This window comes from Pygocentrus nattereri, chromosome 9 (assembly GCF_015220715.1).
Source record: "Pygocentrus nattereri isolate fPygNat1 chromosome 9, fPygNat1.pri, whole genome shotgun sequence".
Lineage (NCBI taxonomy): Eukaryota > Metazoa > Chordata > Actinopteri > Characiformes > Serrasalmidae > Pygocentrus > Pygocentrus nattereri.
Genome location: NC_051219.1, coordinates 33967803 through 33989262, shown reverse-complemented (window position 1 = coordinate 33989262; position 21460 = coordinate 33967803). Strand labels below are relative to the sequence as shown.

The 21460-nt window shown below is 40.2% G+C and overlaps 1 protein-coding gene across 8 annotated transcripts in view; it reads left to right on the top strand.

Annotated features, from left to right (window-relative positions):
* Positions 1-21460, top strand: part of camta1a (calmodulin binding transcription activator 1a) — a 589880-nt gene that overhangs the window by 443754 nt on the left and 124666 nt on the right. For all 8 annotated transcript variants that reach the window (XM_017708645.2, XM_037541383.1, XM_017708625.2 and 5 more), the window contains one exon: positions 6468-6539. In XM_017708645.2, coding sequence (XP_017564134.1) covers positions 6468-6539 — 72 coding nt within the window. The remainder of the gene's footprint in view (positions 1-6467; positions 6540-21460) is intronic.

Below are 21460 nucleotides of genomic sequence, written 5' to 3'. Positions count from 1 at the left end.
ACATTGACCACACAGAGACCAGCTCTGTTCCTGCAGAGGCGCAGTGTCTGTAACCTCACAGTGAACATCAGCATGGACAGACACTTCTATATACTCACCTGTCTGTTTAAGAATGACAGCCAGAGAGAACCAAAGAGAGAGAGAGAGAGAAGGCAAATGGGAGCGAGTGAGAAAGAAAGAAAGAAAGAAAGAAAGAAAGAAAGAAAGAAAGAAAGAAAGAAAGAAAGAAAGAAAAGAGAGATTGAGAGAAAAGAAAGACAGGAGAGAGAGAGAGAAAAAGTGAGAGAGAAGAAAAGGGAGAGATGTGATAGGGTAAGATGCGAGAGGGTAAACAAAAAGACAGTAAGAATAGAAAGAAAGAAGGAAAGATACACTATATTGCCAAAAGTATCCGCTTGTCTGCCTTCACACACATATGAAATTGAGTGACATCCCATTCTTAATCCAGCCCTTTGCAGCTATTACACCTTCAGCTCTTCTAGGAAGGTGTTCTATCAGGTTGAGGTCAGGACTCTGGTCAGGTAAGTCAAGTTCTTCTATGCCAAACTCACTTCATCCATGTCTTTATGGAGAATGAGAGAGAGAGAGTGAAAGGGATAGAGGGTGAAAGTGAGTAAGTAAGAGAGTGAGAGGGATAGAAGGTGAGAGAGTGAGAGAGAGAGAGAGTAAGAAAGAGTGAGTGAGAGGGAGAGTAAGAGTGAGGGAGAGAGTGAGAGGAATAGAGAGTGAGAGAGAGAGGGAAAGTAAGCGAGAGTGAGAGTGATAGAGTGTGAGAGAGAATAAGAGAGAGTGTAAGAGATAGAGAGAGTAAGAGAGTGAAAGAGAGCTAAATAGAGAGAGTGAGTGAGAGAGTGTGAGAGTGAGAGAGAGAGCTAAATAGAGAGAGTGAGTGAGAGAGTAAGAGAGAGTGAGAGGGAGAGTAAGAGTGACAGAGAGATTGAGAGGAATAGAGAGTAAGAGAGTGAGCTAGATAGAGAGAGAAAGTAAGAAAGTGAGAGAGAAAGAGAGAGTGAGACTGTAAGGGAGAGTGAGTAAAAGTGAGTGAGAGGGAGAGTAAGATCTAAGCTCTAGAGTAAGATAGCTAGATAGAGAGTAAGAGTGAGTGAGTGAGTGACAGGGAGAGTGAGGGAGAGAGAGTAAGAGATAGTGAGTGAGAGAGTAAGAGAGTGAATGAGAGTGAGTGAGAGAGAGAGAGAAAGTGAGTGAGTGAGTAAGAGAGTGAATGAGAGTGAGTGAGAGAGAGTGAGTGAGAGGGAGAGTAAGAGTGAGAGTGAGTGTGTGTGTGTGTGAGAGAGAGAGAGAGAGAGAGAGAGAGAGAGAGAGAGAGAGAGAGAGAGAGAAAGTGAGTGAGTGAGAGAGAGAGAGAGAGAGAGAGAGAGAGAGAGAGAGAAAGTGAGTGAGTGAGAGAGAGAGAGAGAGAGAGAGAGAGAGAGAGAAAGTGAGTGAGTGAGAGAGAGAGAGAGAGGTCTGCTACCCAGCCTGTGTGTCTCAGTGTGTGCTGGTCGCTGGTCGTGTCTCTCAGTCTCAGGCTGGCTCGCTGTGCTCGGGTTCGTTGGTATAATTAATCAGGGCTGTTTGATGTTGGCAAATGACTGTTTATTCAGACACACTTCCTTTTACTGGCTGCGCTTTTTAACTTCTGTTTAGTTAAACAGGACGAATGCAGTTCGCATATCAAATCTCCATTTCCACATCAACCAGTCGAGGCAGCGCCGGTCTGCCCTCAGCCCCCTCCTCTTACTCACAGCTTCACAAAATATTAAACATATTACGCTGAGCTATGTGACTGTGTGTGTGTGAGTGTGGGGTGGGGAGTCTTTGTTTTGGTATATTCTCAGGACAAAAATGAAAGGGCAGGCCACAATGTGAAGACCAGGATTTTATTTATTTTTAATGATTAATTTTAACTGAAAGGGAAGTGCAAAAGCATTTTTTGTAAGTAAGGTTAAGATTAGGGTTACAATTAAGATTAGGCTTAGGCTTAAAAAAGTCATAGAGGTAGTTACATACCATCATGGTTAAACCTCTGCATTTTTCTCTTTTGTATCATTTGAAAACATCAGCTGCTGTTTCTGTTGAACACTTCAAGGTGGATGTGAAAAAAAAACATGGAAACCACTCACATAAATATTTTTTTTTTACCCGTACATTAACTCCAACCCATATGCTATGCTTCATGTTTGTAATTTCTTAGATAAAGAAAATTTAATCTTCTTTCTATTTTCTTCTCTTAAATTGTTTTCCATTTGTGTTTTTGAGCTGCATGTTAAATGTATGAAAGGTGTTGTGGACACTCGTGTGGCCCTTGGGCAAATTGACATTTATTTTCTGAGTGAAAAAACGTAAGACATCCTCTACTGAGAAGACACTTAAATACAGATTTCTTAAATATGAGTTTGACTGTTTGGAAAATAAATAAAATAATAATCATTATTATTATTATTATTATTATTAAACCAGCCATTATGTGTGTACTTTGTGTACTTCTGGTGCCGGTCCCAAGCCCAGATAAATGGTGAGGGTTGTGTCAGGAAGGGCATCCGGCGTAAAACTTGTGCCAAAACTATCATGCGAATCACAAATATGATTGCCATACTGGATCGGTCAAGGCCTGGGTTAACAACGACTGCCTCCGGTGCTGATGACCAGCAGGGAAATTGGACTACTGTAGGTCGAAGACCATGAAAGAGGAGAGGAGGAAGGCGGGTTAGAAGGCAGCGAGAGAGAAGGAAAGGCAGGAGTGTGGAGGTTAGAGTAGAGACTCTGAACATAGGGACAATGACTGGTAAAGGCAGAGAGCTTGCAGACATGATGGAGAGCAGGAAGGTAGATATTCTGTGTGTCCAGGAGACCAGATGGAAAGGGAGCAAGGCCAGGAACATTGGAGGTGGATTCAAACTGTTCTATCATGGTGTAGAGAGGATGTAAAGAGAGTGTCAGACAGGATCATGAGCCTGAAGTTGGAGGGTGATGGTGTAATTTTGAATGTGGTCAGTTCATATGCACCACAGGTTGGTTGTCAGTTAGAGGAGAAAGAGGAATTTTGGAGTAAGATGGATGAAGTGGTAGATGGTGTCCCTAGAGAGGAGAGATTAGTGATTGGTGCAGACTTCAATGGACATGTTGGTGAAGGGAACAGAGGGGATGAAGAGGTGCTGGGTATGTATGGTGTGAAAGACAGAAATGCGGAAGGTCAGATGGTTGTAGATTTTGCAAAGAGAATGGAAATGGCTGTGCTGAACACGTATTTTCAGAAGAGGGAAGAACACAGGGTGATATACAAGAGTGGAGGGAGGTGCACACAGGTGGATTATATCCTTAGCAGGAGATGCCACCTAAAGGAGATTGGAGATTGTAAAGTGGTACCAGGGGAAAGTGTAGCAAGGCAGCATAGGGTGGTCATCTAGAATGAGATTAGAAAAAAAGAAGAGGAAGACAGTGAAGACAGAGCCAAAGATTAGATGGTGGAAGCTGAAGGAGGAGGATGGTTGCAGGCAGTTCAGGGAAAAATTGCAACAGGCCCTTGGGGGCAGTGAGGAGCTACCTGAGGACTGGGAAACTACAGCTAAGGTGGTGAGAGAAACTGGCAAAAATGTGTTGGGTGTTTCGTCTGGTCAGAGGAACAAAGACAAGGAAAGTTGGTGGTGGAATGAGGAAGTCCAGGAGAGTATTCAGAAGAAGAAGGCAGCTAAGAAAAAGGGATAACCAGAGAGATGAAGGAAGTAGGCAGGAGTACTGTGAGGCTAGTCGCACAGTGAAAAGAAAAGGCAAAGGCTCAGGCCTATGATGAGCTGTATGAGAGGCTGGACAGTAAAGAAGGAGTAAAGGACTTGTATCATTTGGCTAAACAGAGAGAGCTGGAAAGGATGTACAGCAGGTTAGGCTGATAAAGGATAGAGAGGGAAATGTACTAGTGAGTGAACAGAGAGTGTTGAGTAGATAGAAGGAGTACTTTGAAGAACTAATGAATGAGGAAAACGAGAGAGAGAGGAAGACAACGGGGGGAGAGATAGTGGATCAGGAAGTGCAGAGAATTAGTAAGGTGGAAGTGAGGGCAGCTTTAAAAAGGATGAAGAATGGAAAGGCAGTTGGTCCAGATGACATAACAAAATCCTGGAGAGTGAGAGGATGAAGCAGTGTACTGGTCCCCATTTTTAAGAACAAGGGTGATGTGCAGAGCTGCAGTAACTACAGAGGTATAAAGTTGATGAGCCACACCATGAAGGTATGGGAAAGAGTTGATGAAGCAAGGCTAAGGCGAGAGGTCCAGATCAGTGAGCAGCAGTTTGGTTTCATGCCCAGAAAGAGTACCACTGGGTCATTGGGTCAACCATCCAGAGCAATGGACAGTGTAGAAAAGAGGTGAAGAAGAGGGTGCAGGCAGGATGGAGTGGGTGGAGATGGGTGTCAGGGCTGATGTGTGACAGAAGGATAGCAGCAAGAGTGAAAGGGAAGGTTTACAAGACAGTAGTGCGTCCTGCTATGATGTATGGTTTGGAGACTGTGGATCTGTCTAAAAGACAGGAGGATGAGCTGGATGTGGCGGAGATGAAGATGCTGAGATTTTCGTTGGGAGTGACAAGGATGGACAAGATTAGAAATGAGCAGATCAGAGGGACAGTGAAGGTGGAGCAGTTTGGAGATAAAGCCAGAGAGGCCAAGTGGATAGGGCAAGATGGAGGCAGATGATCCGCTGTGACGACCCCTAAAGGGAGCAGCCGAAAGAAGAAGAAGAAGATTATTACTATTATTATAGTAATAAATATTTTGTTTGCGTGTGTGTGTGTCTGTGGGTGTGCATGTGTGTCTCTGTGCATATGTGTGTATACGCGCATGTGTGTGTATACTTGCGTGTGTGTGTGTGTATACGCACATGTGTGTGTCTGTGTGTGTGTGTGTGTATATATGTGTGTGTGTATGTGTGTCTGTATCTGTGTGTGTGTGTGTACACACATGTGTGTCTCTGTGTGTGTGTGTGTGTGTGTGTGTGTGTGTGTGTGTATTGCGCACTCATAAGATGGGACTTCTTGTATTCAGACAGCTTTGTTTTCCTTTTCTTCTCAGATAAATAGTCATTCCCTGTGTGCGTTGTAGAGGGCTGTAACCACAGAATTGGAGATTTGATTTATTCCTGAAAGGCCAAAGCTCTGAGGCTTAAGCGCTTACAACAGCGTTTGGAACAAAGGCAAAACGGCCACAGCCAATAACAGCCCTGCTCCACATACATGTTTTCTATATCCTGCCTGCTGCTTAAACAGCCAAGACTATTTACAAACCAAGCAGCAGACACACCTCCCTGAATCCTCAACTGGTCCTTCACGCTAGACCAGCCCAGTGAAGTGCTCGTGTCTCCAAGGACACTTAGATGTATTCGTGATCAGCAGGTCTGTAGGGCTGCTCTGTGTGCAGGTCAGACCCTGGAAACTGCCTCATCATTTTTTAATAAACCTTAAATGTTATAGTTCTGTTATACAGAGAGAACACAAGCATGTTGTTATGTGATATATTCTATTATATTAGTTCTCAATCTCAGCTCATTGAAAAAGGCAGAGATTCCGTCAGAAATGTGGATTCTAAAGTTGCTATTTTGTGCATTTATGTTCGTAAAGATGAATAAAAGAAGTGTTTAATTCTGATTTGAATTTGATAAGAAGAAGTTGTGGTGTCAGAGTTAACAAGTTAGTAATGTGATAAATAATTAATGCTACTAATTTGTTTCATGTTAATGCATTTTCTTGTGCCCTTTCAAACCACCTGTAGTTCCAACCTGAACTCCAGTTGCTCCCACACTACATGTTGCTATGACTGCAGTGCATGCAGCTTTCAAATAGAACGTTTCTTGTTTGATAAAACAGAATTGTTCCCAGCTACTGCAATACTGTGAATTTGATTAACAATGAAACACATCGAGTCTTAGTGTCTTAATTATCATTTACAGGCAAAACTGCATTCATATAATGAAAATACTGCTGTTGGATTATTGGCCCTGTTTACACCTTCCATCTTTCATTAGCATATATATATATATATATATATATATATATATATATATATATATATATATATATATATACACACACACACACACACACACACACACACATCAGAAGAAAGCATCATATCTCCAAAATGATGAATTTATAGGAGAATGAAAAAACCTACTTTACTTTTAATGTGAGTCAATGGAACTAGAAGTTTCCACTCTATCCAGCCAAAAAACCAGCCATGTGCTCACTGGAGATACATTCAAGACAAAAAAACACCAGGCATAATCAGAGAACCAACACCTGCCTAGTGATGTCCATGACCTTGAAATAGCCTCGCTGACATTAGCAGTGTTGTCTTATGGTTTACAGCTCAGATGCTCGTGTGTGGGGATCTGAGAGGGATTGGGTGATTCGTGAGATACTGTGTGCTGTACTAACTGTGTGTTTGTCCCTCTTTCTCTGTGATATCTCTTTCTGCAGTGTCTCTATGGCTGTTATGTCCACTCCTCCATCATCCCCACCTTCCACCGCAGGTGCTACTGGCTGCTGCAGGTAAACATTTCACTCCTTATGCTGTTTTCTGTGTACATGAGGGTGTATGGGTATGTCTGGGCACGGGTCCATGTGTTAGTGTTGTGCAGTATTACAAAAATTAAATTTCATAAATTAACACATTTATAAAAATTATCACATGATACATTTAAGATTGCCCTTGTAACATTAATGAACTCTTCTTAATCACTACTGCTTATTGCTAAAAGGATGTTATAAAAGAGCTTGTTTGGATTTGTCTTCTTAATGGAATGGTGTCTAAGTGTGCTTCTTAAGTTTTGCCCTGAAGCTTCAGGCTAATGTAATAGAAGTCTGTGTCACAGAAGAAAGGTACCGTTCCAAGCTCAGAAAGCACCCTTCTTCTGTTTATTTTTGTTAAAACAGCCTTTAAAACCAAGTTTTTCATTTTCCAGTGTCAGGAAAAAATGCAGTAAATGCGTGTTTAACAGAAAATTACACAGAAGTCTCAACAACTAAATACAGTGTATTTTACAATCTACAATCAGTCTGTTTTTTCAGTATTTATTGTGTCCACAAGGATATTTTTTCACAAGTTCAGTCTTAGAACTTGGTTGCTTTGGCTGCTTTTCACAGTCCAAGTCATCGCAAACATACTCAGTGATACTGAAGTCTGGACTTGATTTGCACATAGAAATTAAATAGAAATAGATTAATTTCATGGGTCATATATGTCTGTGTCACAGGCCTGACTTGGCCTGTGGGCCAGTCATGTTTGGACACATGGGCTGTAGACAGTACTGTACACACTTGATGTACCAATGCACATTAATTCCAAGCTACTTTGGATTAGAGAAGCAAACTTCAGACACCAAACAGGTTAGAACCCATTCTTACGCTAAAGGGAATGTTACATAGGACTGAACGAGAGAAGGCATACTATTTATTAAGTTTTTCATTATTTTTCTATATTACAACAATCTGCAACACCCAGCGCTGTTGTGTGTGTTTCTGTAACATATCAATACTACTAAAATTAAAATCAGTAGTTTGTCATTATAGACGATACACTAGTATTTGACTGTTAATGTGCTGAGTCTCTGTTTGTTTGTTTCTGAGCAGCAGAGAAAGTTTTCTCCAAGTTCTTGCTTAGTTTCTCTCTGATTCTTAGTAGCTGTCTGTCACTCCAGCCCTCTGTAACCTTTCCTGCAGTGATTCTTGTATTTTGTGCACCATGCATCGCACTTCACACATTTGCTGTAGCGGCGCTGCAGAACGTATGTCTTTACGTAACCGTTGGAGCTGTTCCATATACAGACAGAAGACCCAGTTCTCTGCTCTTGCATATAGTTCTATAGTGAAAGCCTGCAGTTATGTATAGTTCTCTGAGTCCCTAGTTTATCTCCCTGACTTTATCTAGGTCTTTGATCAGCCTCTTTCTTGTTCTGCTTTTTCTGCATGCCATCCTTTCAGGAGTCTCATGCTTTATAGAGGCAAGAGGGGGTGGAGGGGTGTTCTTGAAGGTAGAGGGGTGAATGTGGGGGGGTGCTCCAGTGTTCCACCCTTTGATCTATTTATATATGACACCTGTTATGGGGAGTCTTTGTTATCTTTTGCGGGTTTTTTTTTCTGAAGTCATTGCGCTTTTCTCCCTCCCATGTCAATGTGAGCACTACAGCAGTTCTTCAAGTCTAATGAATAAACTAATGGAGATTAACTGCCTGATCAAAGCTTAGTCTGACACTGCAGAGAGGAAGGCAGGGTCACACACACACACACACACACACACACACACACACAAACATACACTCTTAACCCCTTCTCACAGAAGACAACTTTCACCTGTTTAGAAGGTTCTCAGCTGAACTATGATGGAATATTTTAATGCAATTGTACACTGTTTACAAAACCTTCTGGATCAAGCAAGTCAAAAGATTTTTTTAATTGGGTTTAAAGGCTGTATTTGTTGTGGCAGTTGTACACAAGGTTCTGATATGAGGAAAGTTGCATTTGTGCTGTTTATTTTGTCTCAGCATGACCGTCTTTGTGGACAGGTTTGTATTGTTCTCAAAGCAGTGGGGTTTCAACCATCATTGCTCACTAGCAGCTCAACAGAGTCCCAACATTTCACACACAGAGAATCAAGAATGTTCTAGTTAATCTGATTTCAAATGAGTTAAAGGGAATGTCATAATGTTAGTTAAAGTGCTTGTAACACGTTATTTGGAGTGGTCCTTTGTAGATGATTAATAAATAATTTTTAGATGATTAATAAACTCAGATTCTCAGTAACACATCACCAACAGATCAGTGAAGTAACAGTAGTGAAGCACCTGAATACACTAAAATAAATATCTTGTAGATGTTTTGTTGACTCAATCCAAAACCTAATCCTAAATCTGGCCCTAATCCTAACCCTATCCTTAACCTTAACCCAAATCCTAACCCTAACCCTGGCCCTAATCCAACCCTAACCTTAACCTCAACCCAAAATCTAACCCTATCCCTCACCCTAATCCTGACCCTAATCTTAACCTCATCCCAAAACCTAACCCTAAACCTGGCCCTAATCCTTGTCCTAACCTTAACCTCAACCCAAAACCTAATCCTAACCCTAAGACCTAATTTTAACCCTCATATGTTTTTGACATGTTAGTGAGTCCATTGAGTGTTTTGTTTTCAAAAATGACCACCCAAAATAAAGTGTCACCAAATTTCCATTTAGCCACAGGAATGGCCACTATGGTGCCTGTGGACAGAGGTTGCAAATAAAGGTGCTGAGCAGGGTTTCTTTGAAATGATGCCAGAGAAGAACTACTTTTGGTTCCCTAAAGATCCAACTGCATGTGAAGAACGTCCACACAGTTTTTGTCTAATCAACTTTGGGAAACACATTTTGGGTCAGGAATCTGGCTCTTCATGACCTGAGTTTCCCTCTCAGCGGGGAACCCCACCTGCTGCAGCTGATTCAACTCATCAGTTAATTGGTAGGTTTAGTTGGTGTGTTTGAGCAGGGTCAGCAAACTCTAATGGACTCCGGCGCTCAGTTCCCCAACCCACGGCTGGACTGACTGACCCTTAAAAGCGTCTGTGCTGGTCCAGGGAAAAAGTATAGTGCAGGTTGACCATTTATTTTACTTTTGACTTGAAATACACGTGCTAACACTGTTTTTGAGCAGCACCTAACCTCAAGTTAAACTCCTTTCCTTGCTTGTGTGGTCCTCTCCCTCTTGTCCAGCTGAGCTCAAGTTTTTATAAGGCTCTTGTGCTTCTTTCTCAAATCAGACTCACTGTAAAAAAAGAGATGTGTGCTCAACTTAAGACAATATAGTAACTGATTACGTGGCTTTTCTTGAGTTGGCTCAACTTGAGGACACCAGAGTTCACCCAACTCAGACTTTGAGTCAAAAGTTCTCCCAGCTACTGTTTCTATGTCTGTATCTCAGTTGGATTAAAAAAACAGCTGAATTTGCTTTCTTTACTAAAGTTATCCCCCAACTGGCACTCCTTCTATCAAACAGTCCCATCTGGCATATTTTCAGAAGCCTGAATTGCATGAACTCCTGCGTACTTAAGTTGGGTCGACTCAAGAAAAGCGATGAAATCAGTTACTATATCATTTTGCGTGGAGCTGACCTTTCAGTTTTAACAGTGACCCTGACACCTAAGCTGCATAAACATCACACTATAACTGTCTTTTAATGTTTCTCAGATTTAACTCTTTTGTTGCCATATGGAAGCTAAAGCAGAGAGCTAATAGCAGGTTTTCCTAAATTTCCTTCGGGATCAATAAAGTATCTATCTATCTTCTTTTGCTACGTTTTACAGTGGTTATGGCTGTGTTTGGAGCTGTATTTCTGGGTTGTGTGATGTCAGAGCTGGTTTCTCTCACTCTGGCTTGTGACGAAAGGGTCCTCTGAGTGTTCCAGTGTATGAATCATGTCGCTATTCTTAATCCTTTGTTTACAATATGAAGGCTAAATACAGAGATGCAATATAACAGTAGTGAGTTTGGAGCTGGATTGCTGGCTTATGGTTGGTCACAGGTGGATGAAATCACACTGGATTGTGAGGGCAGAGTGTGATGAGTGATCTGATGTCATGTGACTGTTTTAACCCTTTGTTGTAATATGAAAGCCAAAAAGCATAGCAATAATATTAGGATATTAGATGATTTTCCGAGCCGAATACCCAGTGGTGTTGATGTCACAGCTCAATGATGTCCACAGCTCAATACCAGCTAGTTTGCCGGTCTGCTGAATTAATTATGCAGTAAATAATTGGTATATGGTCTGTGATATGTGAATGCTGATATGCGTATCATGTCTGTACTTTAAACTGTTCTGAAGTTATGAAGGCAGGAACTTGCCTACAGTTTTGCCTGCAAATTGTAAGGGTTAAAAAATCAACAATAAGCATTTCCACGGTGATCTGAAATTGTAAAACATGCTTACAGTTTATCCAAGAATAAAGGCAACGCAGTGACTCTTTATATAGTGATAGACCAACAACTGTGGTGGCTGATTTTAAAGAGTTTAATGGAACAAAGCCAAAGTCTTTCCAGGAGGTTAGGCATGATAAGATCATTTCCAGACGTCTATTTTTGACTATACACACAGACAAACACATGTCTCCAGAGCTGAGGAAATAACCCACCTCATCAGGCATTCTGGCCATACTTTGCTTATGTCTTGTGCTGGTTTGTGTTTTCTCACTCGATTCAAACTTTTGGTGGCTTCCAGCTCAGTTTGGGAGAGTTTTCTCTCTCTACTTCCTACAGTTATGTAGTTCACTGAAGCACAACACACTCCTTTGTGGTAAACAACAATGACTTTGTACACTAGCTTTGATTACGAGGTCCCCATATGGTGGGGAAGTGAAAAGCAGTAGTATTTACTGTCTAACACAGCCAAGTGACTGGTTTACTGCAGAGGAACAATTCAAATCCTGCACTGTTCTTATTGCCTGAATGGTCACATTTCCACACACATCAGTGTCTAAATTCTACTCAGAATATTGTGGCATTGCGAGTTTACTTTAGTTCTGTTGGGTATTCTGAATAATGCCTTAGTCACAGTTTGTACTGCAGCTTAATATCATTTCTGTACTTAATTGATTTACTAACTTTTATTCAGGTCGTCAACTAATCAAGCCTCTTTTTGTTTCCTCTCACTTTGCACCATCGCAGCACCACCTTGATTTAAAGTTCTGTCTGTGCAATGATGTCGTTTAATGGTGCAGAGAAACAACAGAACCAATGTCATCCTCTGTGCTTCCTGTGGGGTATTGCGGTCTGTTGGAATGACCACATGTATCATATCATTGCTTTCATAACACAAATAGTATCTCTGATATAATAGCTTCATAGGAGAGAGAAAAAAATGTTCTTAAAGTTAATGCAGTTAAATGCAATTGCATTGTATTTACATATTGATTGTTCCTTCTTCATGAAATATTCATATGAACTAAAGCTAACATTTTTAAATGGTGTAAAAAAAAAGAAAAGAAAAGTTACGACATTTTATATGACATATCAACAGTACAGTGCATTATACCAATTATTTACTGCATAATTAATTTAATATACAGTCATATACAGAAAATGTTTGAACACTGAATCAAACTACGTTATATTGATTTTATGAGTGAATACACCCTCTCCAGTATGACTGTGTTTTAGGGCCACTGTTAAGAAAAATAAATATTAGACCTCGAGAACAAATTTGTAATATTTCATGAAGTCATAGACTTATGACATTAAAGTGCCATTAATGCCAGGAAAAGTTACAATGTTTTGGCCAAAAGGGTTTGCAAAAGGAAAATAGCAACCTATTTGTATTAAAACGAGGGACATTAAGGAGTTTGTAGAGTTATACTTTCATATCGATTTCACCAATTTCACAGATTGAGATTAGTGTAAGTGAAATGGCTGACCAAGAAACTGTTTATTTAGAACGAAGAACCGGACAGACTCGGAGGAATGTATGCATGTAGTTTCGCAGGAGATAATGAGAACGATTATCAAAATGATCGATCCTAACGGAGTGAGTGGAGCTCTGGTGCGCTCGGCGTTTTTGTCCTCGCCTGTACAGCAACCAAAGCTGCAACCCCGTTATGGCAGCTCCGTATAATTAGCTCACTTTATCCTTGAAATTTGAAGTTTGAAATTTGAAGTTTGAAGTTTATTCGTACTCTGTACATTTTTTACTTTATTATTGAATTTTTTTTTTTAACATGCCATCGTACTACAGGGAACAAACCTAAATCTGGCATTTTTTGCAAATGTCAATTCACAATTTTTGTTTATTTGCTTTTATTTGAGATTTAAAAAATGTAATCATATTGGAAAAAATAAAACAAAACATACAAAGCTTCATTATTTACTTACACAGTAATTGTGCATTTAAAGGTGCAGAAGTGTGTTCTCTGTGGAGGATGTGTGACTCATTTTCACTTGAACAGGGGTGGCCAAACTTTTGCACATGACTGTATAATTTGATAATTCATTCATGTATTGATTAATTTGTCTACTGTTAGTAATAAAACCAGTATTACTTGCTGTGGTTTCCTCTGATTTCACCCCATCACATCACCACCACTATTTTCAGCTCTATCTGTGCAGCAATAGTTTCTTCTTTTATAGTCAATCAAAACAATAAACACAATTTCACCCCTGATATTTCACACAGAGCATTACAATCTGTCTGAATGACTGTGCGTATCGTACGTTATCTTTATAGAGCACTCTTGTTTTTAAGTAAAAGGCACTTAAGCGTGTCGATTTTTTCCATAAGTAACAGTGACTCATCGACTAAATGTTACAGTAAGCTTCATCTGACTGGAGAGTGCTGCCGAGCACCGTGAGGCAGATTGTCCCAGACATATGGCATATGTCTCCCAGGCCCGCTGTCACCTGCGAAGTAGCAGGACCATGAGCTTCAGAACAAAGGTCACTGCTGACCGAGAGTGTACATAACCCTGTCCAGGCAAATAAGCAGAGACGAGCATGCCTCAGATAATGACACTACTGCACGCTTAGAGAAGAGTGGCTGTGATCAGAGTGAGAGAGAGAGAGAGAGGGAGAGGGAGAGGAAGAGAGGAGAGTAGAGTAGATTTTTTTCATATATCTGCCAATAAGAATAATGATACATAAATATTTGTAAAAAGTAGAAATTCACCTGGATTAGTTAGACATAAAAATGTTTTTCTGTAGTGTTACAAACACAGTAGAGTGAATAAAATACAGGCATGCCAGCACAGTAACCCAGCATCACTCTAAACATTCTGCTTTTCCAGAGTACAGTAAGCACATCCCCAAATATTGCTTTCTAAAGTCAGTCAAATATATACACACATATATATATATGTGTGTGTGTGTGTGTGTGTGTGTGTGTGTGTGTGTGTGTGTATATATATATATATATATATATATATATATATATATATATATATATATATATATATGTCTGCTGTGAGTAATATTTACATAGATATCTGTTGATACTGATTCCAATATTATACATTCCCATTCCTAAGAAACACATATACAATAGAACCATGGCCAAAAAGCAGCTATTTCTGCCATTCAACACTGCTGCTTTAATAATGTATTTTCTCAAAGCTAATATCATAATTATTGTAATAACATATGATGTAGCAAAGCCATTAATTCATGTATATTTTTTTGGCACAAACTGCGATATTGAGCAAGCGCACAAACACATAAATGGGAATATACTTCACAGTTTAAATGCTTTTTATTGTTCATTTGTTAAAACAAATTATTAATAAGCTGTTGGTGATCTGAATACTGAATGTGTTTGCTTGTTCAGAAGCTTTTACAGTGCATACAACAATAAAGACAGCATGGAGTTTCTTTTATATAGTGCTAAAAAGTACAGTATCACACAGGATGATTCATTTTACCATTTTACCACAGCCAACTACTATGTGAGTTAAAATCCTAGGTTTATTATATCATAATTCTTATTATTCAATAACTACAGGGACTTCAATGCAAACTGAGCTTATAGAAGTGTTCAAAAAAACTTCCCCCCCCCCGCTGGACCCTGGCCTCTTAGGGGGGTTAAGGGGAAAGAGTCAAAGTTTTTGAATATATTGTCAATGGGAGATTATGCATCATAGGTCTACAAGTCAAACAAACTGTACAAATGTGTGCAAAATTACTAATTAAGAGCATTTAGTCAATTTTTTCATATGCTCTTAAATTGGCCTTAAAGGTTCTTGCGTATAAAATGATACTAACATATTTCATATAAAAAGGCTTTGTCGCTTCTTTCCAAAACTTCTTCAGCAACGTCAGCAGCTGGGGACTTTTGCATGCCATTTCACGTGTTTCCAATGTTGACTGAAGGAAGAGTGAAAGGTTTCCAACATGCTGACACATCACATTTGACACAAGGGCGCATTTGTGAACCCCAGAGCTTTAATTAGAGTACTAGCACAGCACTTGGCCAAGAAGATGTAAAAAAAATCTCTGCAATTTGTAGTGTACAGTTTACCATATTGGAAAAAAATTAATTTAATATGTGCTATAACTTTTGCACAGGCCACACTTTGTTTTATTTTTCCCTAATATTCTAGACTGGCTTCACACAATGAAATGTTCATGCACCTTTAGATGCTTGAAACCTACATGACACTAAATAATGCAAAGCATCTCACTTTAAGCTCAGCTGCAGCAGTTGCATGGATCTCATATTCGTAAACAAGTCGTTTCATTTCATAAACAAGTTTTATGCAACAGCTAATCAAGACTGAGACGTCATTCTTGATGAACTTATACAACCCCAATTCCAATGAAGTTGGGACATTGTTTAAAACATAAATAAAAACAGAATATGATGATTTGCAAATCCTTTTTAACCTATATTCAATTGGTTACACTGCAAAGACAAGATATTTAATGTTCAAACGGATAAACTTTATTGTCTTTATCACTCATTTTGAATTTGATGCCTGCAACACGTTCCAAAGAAGTTTGGGAACTGAGGGACACTAATTGTTGAAGCTTTGTAGGTGGAATTCTTTCCCATTCTTGCTTGATGTACAACTTCAGTTGCTCAACAGTCCGGGGTCTCCGTTGTCGTATTTTGCGCTTCATAATGTGCCACACATTTTCAGTGGGAGACAGGTCTGGACTGCAGGCAGGTCAGTCTAGTACCCGCACTCTTTTACTAAGCCACGCTGTTGTAACACATGCAGAATGTGGCTTGGCGTTGTCTTGCTGAAATAAGCAGGACGTCCCTGAAAAAGACGCTGCTTGGATGGCAGCATATGTTGCTCCAAAACCTGTATGTACCTTTCAGCATTAATGGTGCTTTCACAGATTGCAAGTTACCCATGTCATGGGCACTAACACACCCCCAGACCATCAGAGATGCTGGCTTTTGAACTTTGCGCTGATAACAATCCGGACAGCCCTTTTCCTCTTTGGCCTGGAGGACACAACGTCCACGATTTCCAGAAACAGTTTGAAATGTTGGCTCGTCAGACCACAGGACACTTTTCCACTTTGCGTCAGTCCATCTCAGATGAGCTCGGGCCCAGAGAAGCCGGCGGCGTTTCTGGGTGTTGTTGATATATGACTTTCACTTTGCATGGCAGAGTTTTAACTTGCACTTGTAGATGGAGCAACGAACTGTGTTCACTGACAGTGGTTTTCTGAAGTGTTCCTGAGCCCATGTGGTAATATCCGTTACAGAATGATGTCGGTTTTTAATGCAGTGCCATCTGAGGGATCGAAGGTCACGGGCATTCAATGTTGGTTTTCTGCCTTGCCACTTTCTTGCAGAGATTTCTCCAGATTCTCTGAATCTTTTGATGATATTATGGACTGTAGATGATGAAATCCCTAAATTCCTTGCAATTGCACATTGAGAAACGTTGTTCTTAAACTGTTGGACTATTTGTTCAAGCAGTTGTTCACAAAGTGGTGAACCTCACCCCATCCTTGCTTGTGAATGACTGAGCCTTTCAGGGATGCTCCCTTTATACCCAATCATGACACTCACCTGTTTCCAATTAACCTCTTCACCTGTGGAATGTTCCAAACAGATGTTTTTTGAGCATTCCTCAACTTTCCCAGTCTTTTGTTGCCCCTGTCCCAACTTCTTTGGAACATGTTGCAGGGATCAAATTCAAAATGAGTGAATATTTGCAAAAAACAATAAAGTTTATTCGTTTGAACATTAAATATCTTGTTTTTGTAGTGTATTCAATTGAATATAGGTTGAAAAGGATTTGCAAATCATCGTATTCTGTTTTTATTGATGTTTTACACAACGTCCCAACTTCATTGGAATTGGGGTTGTATAATATACAGTGTAGAACAGATGAAAATCAGATACATGGATATGGAAAATAACAATGGCTGTAAATACATATTAGAATTAAAGTGGTGCAAAATTGTAAATTAGATCTCATAAATGACTTAATATTATATGTGTAATTTCATACAGTGTATGAACAATGTGAGCTGCTAATTTCGCTAAATAGTGGAGTAGAGGAATGTGTCGCAGGACTAAGTTTGAATCACTTTATTTGACTGTCAAGTTGCAAAGATATTATAAAGCTGGAAACTCACAACATGCAACTAGTTGCAGGCAAGTTTTACTATATAAAGACAGCCTTAACCTTAGCAAATTAACAGTAAGTGAGCACTAGGATGCATGTGTTACAGGTGATGTGAACTTACTTTCACTTAAATCAACACATGTAATCTGACCAAACTTTTGTGTACGTCTGTACGTGTGCCTCCAGTGGTTATCAGTATAGAGATGAGTGTGAGAGCATGGCTGCCTCTTTATCTGTATTAATCTGCTTTGGTGAGGAGCGCCTCTGTAATAAGCGTAGGGAGGAGAGCAGGTAATGAGAAAGGAAGCCTGTGAAAAATCTCTCCACTCCTCTTTTCCCTCTTCTGCACTCGTTTTAAAATGCTCTTCTGTCAGATAGCGTCTCATTCCTCAAGGAGAGCCTCAGTGGTATTGCCCCGCTATCTCGGCAGAGCTCCTTCTCTTTCAGCGTTGGTCAGGCTGGGGCTTCGGGGAAGCATTAGTGCTATTACCCAGCATGCACTGCTGCGAACAGACCCAGCCCAAAAAGTTCTCACTCACACAGAATAGACTGCCTGGAAGTGGGAATGACCACCGAGGGAACCGAGATGTTAAGAGCCTATTATAAGTTTACCTCTACCGTCGAGCCTTTGTGCCTGACCCAGACGAACACACACACGCACACACACATGCACACACTCGGTGTCAGTGCCGGTGTCTCTCTTAACTGATTCAATCACTGCACGGCTCTTGTTTAGCACTAATCGAATGTAATTCCTCTGCTCTCCTTCTCCATCAAATCCTACATTAGAGGGCCGAGGTGTAGCAGCAGAGGCCAGAGAGTTGGGGATAATTATGATATTAATATAGCCAGGGCTGAGATGCCACCTCATTTGTCCTGCTGGCTGGCAGAAGCCTCACTGAGGGTCAATAGCCTGCGCTGGAGCTGCTCTATTGTGTGTGTGTGTGTGCAGAGGAAAGCCACACTGTATCAGATAATGAAATGACTCATAAGCCTGAAGAGTGCACTGATTAATCATGCTTTTACAGAGCTCTCTCTCTCTCTCTTGCTCTCTCATTCTCTTTCTCCTTGACTTATAGTAAAAGTAGTGCTTCTTCCAGCAGATGCTGGTGTACACTTGCCTGAAGCATCTGCTGCATCCTGTAAGGCTTGTGCAATTAAATGAATTTGGGGATTAAATAAATATATATAAATAGATAAATGAATAAAAACAGGTAAATAATGCTACAGCTATTTGTGGCCAGGAGTCCAAGACAGCACAATCGGCCTTGCTCTCTCTGGGTGGGTAGGATGGCCCCTTCTCCTCCATCACCCAAATGCGATGCTAGTCAGCTCAGGTGTCAAACACATTCAGTGATGATGAAGTCTGAACTCTCTAGGGTGGTCAGGCCTGATTCTTGCCTGTAGCAGTGAGTCAGAAAGCCCCTTATAAATCAGTTAATAAAGTAGATAATAGGTGAACAGGTTGTCAGCACCATGGACAGCTCTGGACATTAAACCTCTCGTTGCCAATCCCGGTCAAGTCTGACTGCGAAAGTGGGAGCAAGAGGTTTAGTGTCTAGAGCTGTCCATGGTGCTGAAAAACTTGTTAAACTATTATCAGAATTTCATGCCCTCATTAAAGCACATTTCACAGCCTGTATTACTGTCACACAGCATCTTTCAAATCTTTGAAATCTCACTACACTTGCCTTTCATAACTACTCATTCAGATTCTCTGAAGATCCTTTTTTTTTTCAGAAAATAACTTCCAACAAATGGAAAATTTCCATTTTCGGGATGATTGATGATGAGCAGTTGAACTTGATCAGCTCCTCATCTCCTTTGTACTATCTCATAGCCGCTGGGCTGGTCAGAAATGGCCCGAGGCTAAAACAGACTCTTCCTTTGTATTCGGGTGGGCTCTTCGCTCACCGTTTATTTATTCATAGCTATTTGTTTATCCAGGCCTACCACGGACCACCCAAAGTCTTTACAGGAGTCCTATCCCCCCTGCCTGGACATGCTCCAGCTGAAAGTGATGTATATTTAACAGTGCTTACTCACCCCACTGAATCATGTATGAGCTTAACCTCCATTACACTGGTTTAACTAGAGAAATGGGAGACATAAAGCAGGTGACCGTGCTGCCTTTTTGCCTGGTCTGGTGGGATTCAGCAGATCCAGAAGGAGCGAGTGATGGCAGAATCGTTTTGCATTAACAGCTTTAATGTTTGCAGTGAGTTGTTAAGTTGGCAGGTTCTTGCTTTTTGCTATTGTTCTTATCAGTAGGCCTATATTAACCACTTAAACTCCCATATGACCCCTTCCTCACTCTGAGAACTGCATATAATATTAATTTTGCAGTGGTTGCTGAATAATTTATAGTAGTTAGACTTAGGATTAATAGCTGAATAATTAGCCTGCAGTTGTAAAGGGTTATTGAGAGGCTTAAAAGAGCAACAATGAAATTACCTGATTAAACGTGTACAGGATTTCCTTATTATTAGAATATCGACACTTGGGCATGCGCTCGCCCACAGGAGAATATGGTGAAGGATGAATCATTTGACTGTATCACTTTTTTTGGAGCCCTACTATAATATCCTGTAGGTTTTCTACCTGACACAGTCTGATCACGTCCTGCATTGACACAGCTGCTCTTGTTGTTTTCCTTAAATTTCCTGTTATGCATTGAAGACGCACTATTAACAATAATTTCCAACTCAGTAAGGGTGCCAGAGGGCTTCTTTGCAAAAAATGCCATAGAAGAACCACTTTTGCTCCATTAAATATACGTTCAGTGAGTGGTCTTTAAGAGACGTGTGAGTCTGAAGGACGATTTTAAAGTCTAAAGAAGCTCCACATAATGTGAAGTTTCCAGGAAGAACTCTTAAACTGATATAGAACAAAGTTCTTTGAGCCTTCTAAAGTTTTTTCACCTTCACAAATCTTTTCTCCAAGCATTGTTCTTTAAGAAATCAAAAAGAGTATATGTGCTGATGTCTTTCCTATAGATCTAAATACAGATGTCACTTTAGTCTATCGAAATGCTAGACAGTTCAGTCTTTGGGACTGAAGCTCCTGCCATCCGTGCCCCAATAAAGAACCCTCTTCTAATATACATAGATCTTTTCCTCTTGCCGTTTTGATTCGCGGTCGAGGTCAACTAGGGCTGTTCAGCATTTTCATACATACCGCAGAGCACATTAGGTTAATAGTGTGGTTAATTGCTTAATTGTATCATACAGTACACTGTCTGGGAGCATCTGCACTCGTTATGTTTTTACACTCATTTAATCAGGTGTCACCCACCTGTATTTTACACCAACAGTTTCATCTTTCATCTTGCTTAATTTGGCTATAGTTTTGTTGATGTATTTTCTTAATGCGTAAATTAGGAACATTTGAATTAAGTAAATCCAGTTCATTGAGATCTGCTTTAATGAAGAGATTAGTCCCACATATTGCTGCTGTCCATTTTTGTCATTATTTGAAAGTACCTGTTGGCCTTTACATTGTGTTTAAATTTCTTGACAAATGGACAAAAAGAAATGGCCCAAATGTGCTTATAAAAATTCCATTGACTAACATTAAAAGTAAAATATGTTTTTTCCTTCTCCTGTAAAGTTACCATTTTGGAGATATAAGGTTTTGTTCCAACAACAGCGATATAAGTGTTGACCAGTTATACTGGGAGCAGTAAGACTGACTTGTGATGGGGAGACTGGCCCTGCTAGGCTACAGTTAGGACCATAGTTAAATTAACTGTAAAGGCTATACACCTCAAAAAGATGGTTCTTTAGTAAATACACTTTTTGCATGATTAAAGGTTCTTTGCATCATGAAAAGGCTCTTCAGATTGATGGAGAATGTGTTGTATATAGAACCTTTTTGAAAATGGGTTCTGAGGTTTCTGGAGCTGTTTGGTGATTTTCTTGCTGAAACACACCTGATTCAACACATCTGTTAATAGCCAGGTTTAGCTGTGGTATGAGAAAGAGGAAATCACCAAACTGTGCTGAACTCCGGTCTTCAGTTCCCCAATGTAACAATGATATACCCATGCCATAAACATGTCATGGTAGAAGATGTCATGACAGATATTGTTCAGTAATATAACAGTGTCATATTACCATTGTCTCTTATTACTAGACGGATGTCATGTCTATGATGCCATAGTGTTTGATGTCATTTAACAAAGTGTAGGTTGGATGAGCAGGCGATGCGGAGCAGGATGCAGGTGCGAGTTGGTTTTATTAAAGTCCATGGCAGAAACAGGAGCAACACGCAGGAAAACAAGAAAATGAGTAAAACAAACAACAAAACAAATGGAACCAAGAGGCAAAGCTAAAACAACCACATAACAGCAAACCTACAACTGAAAG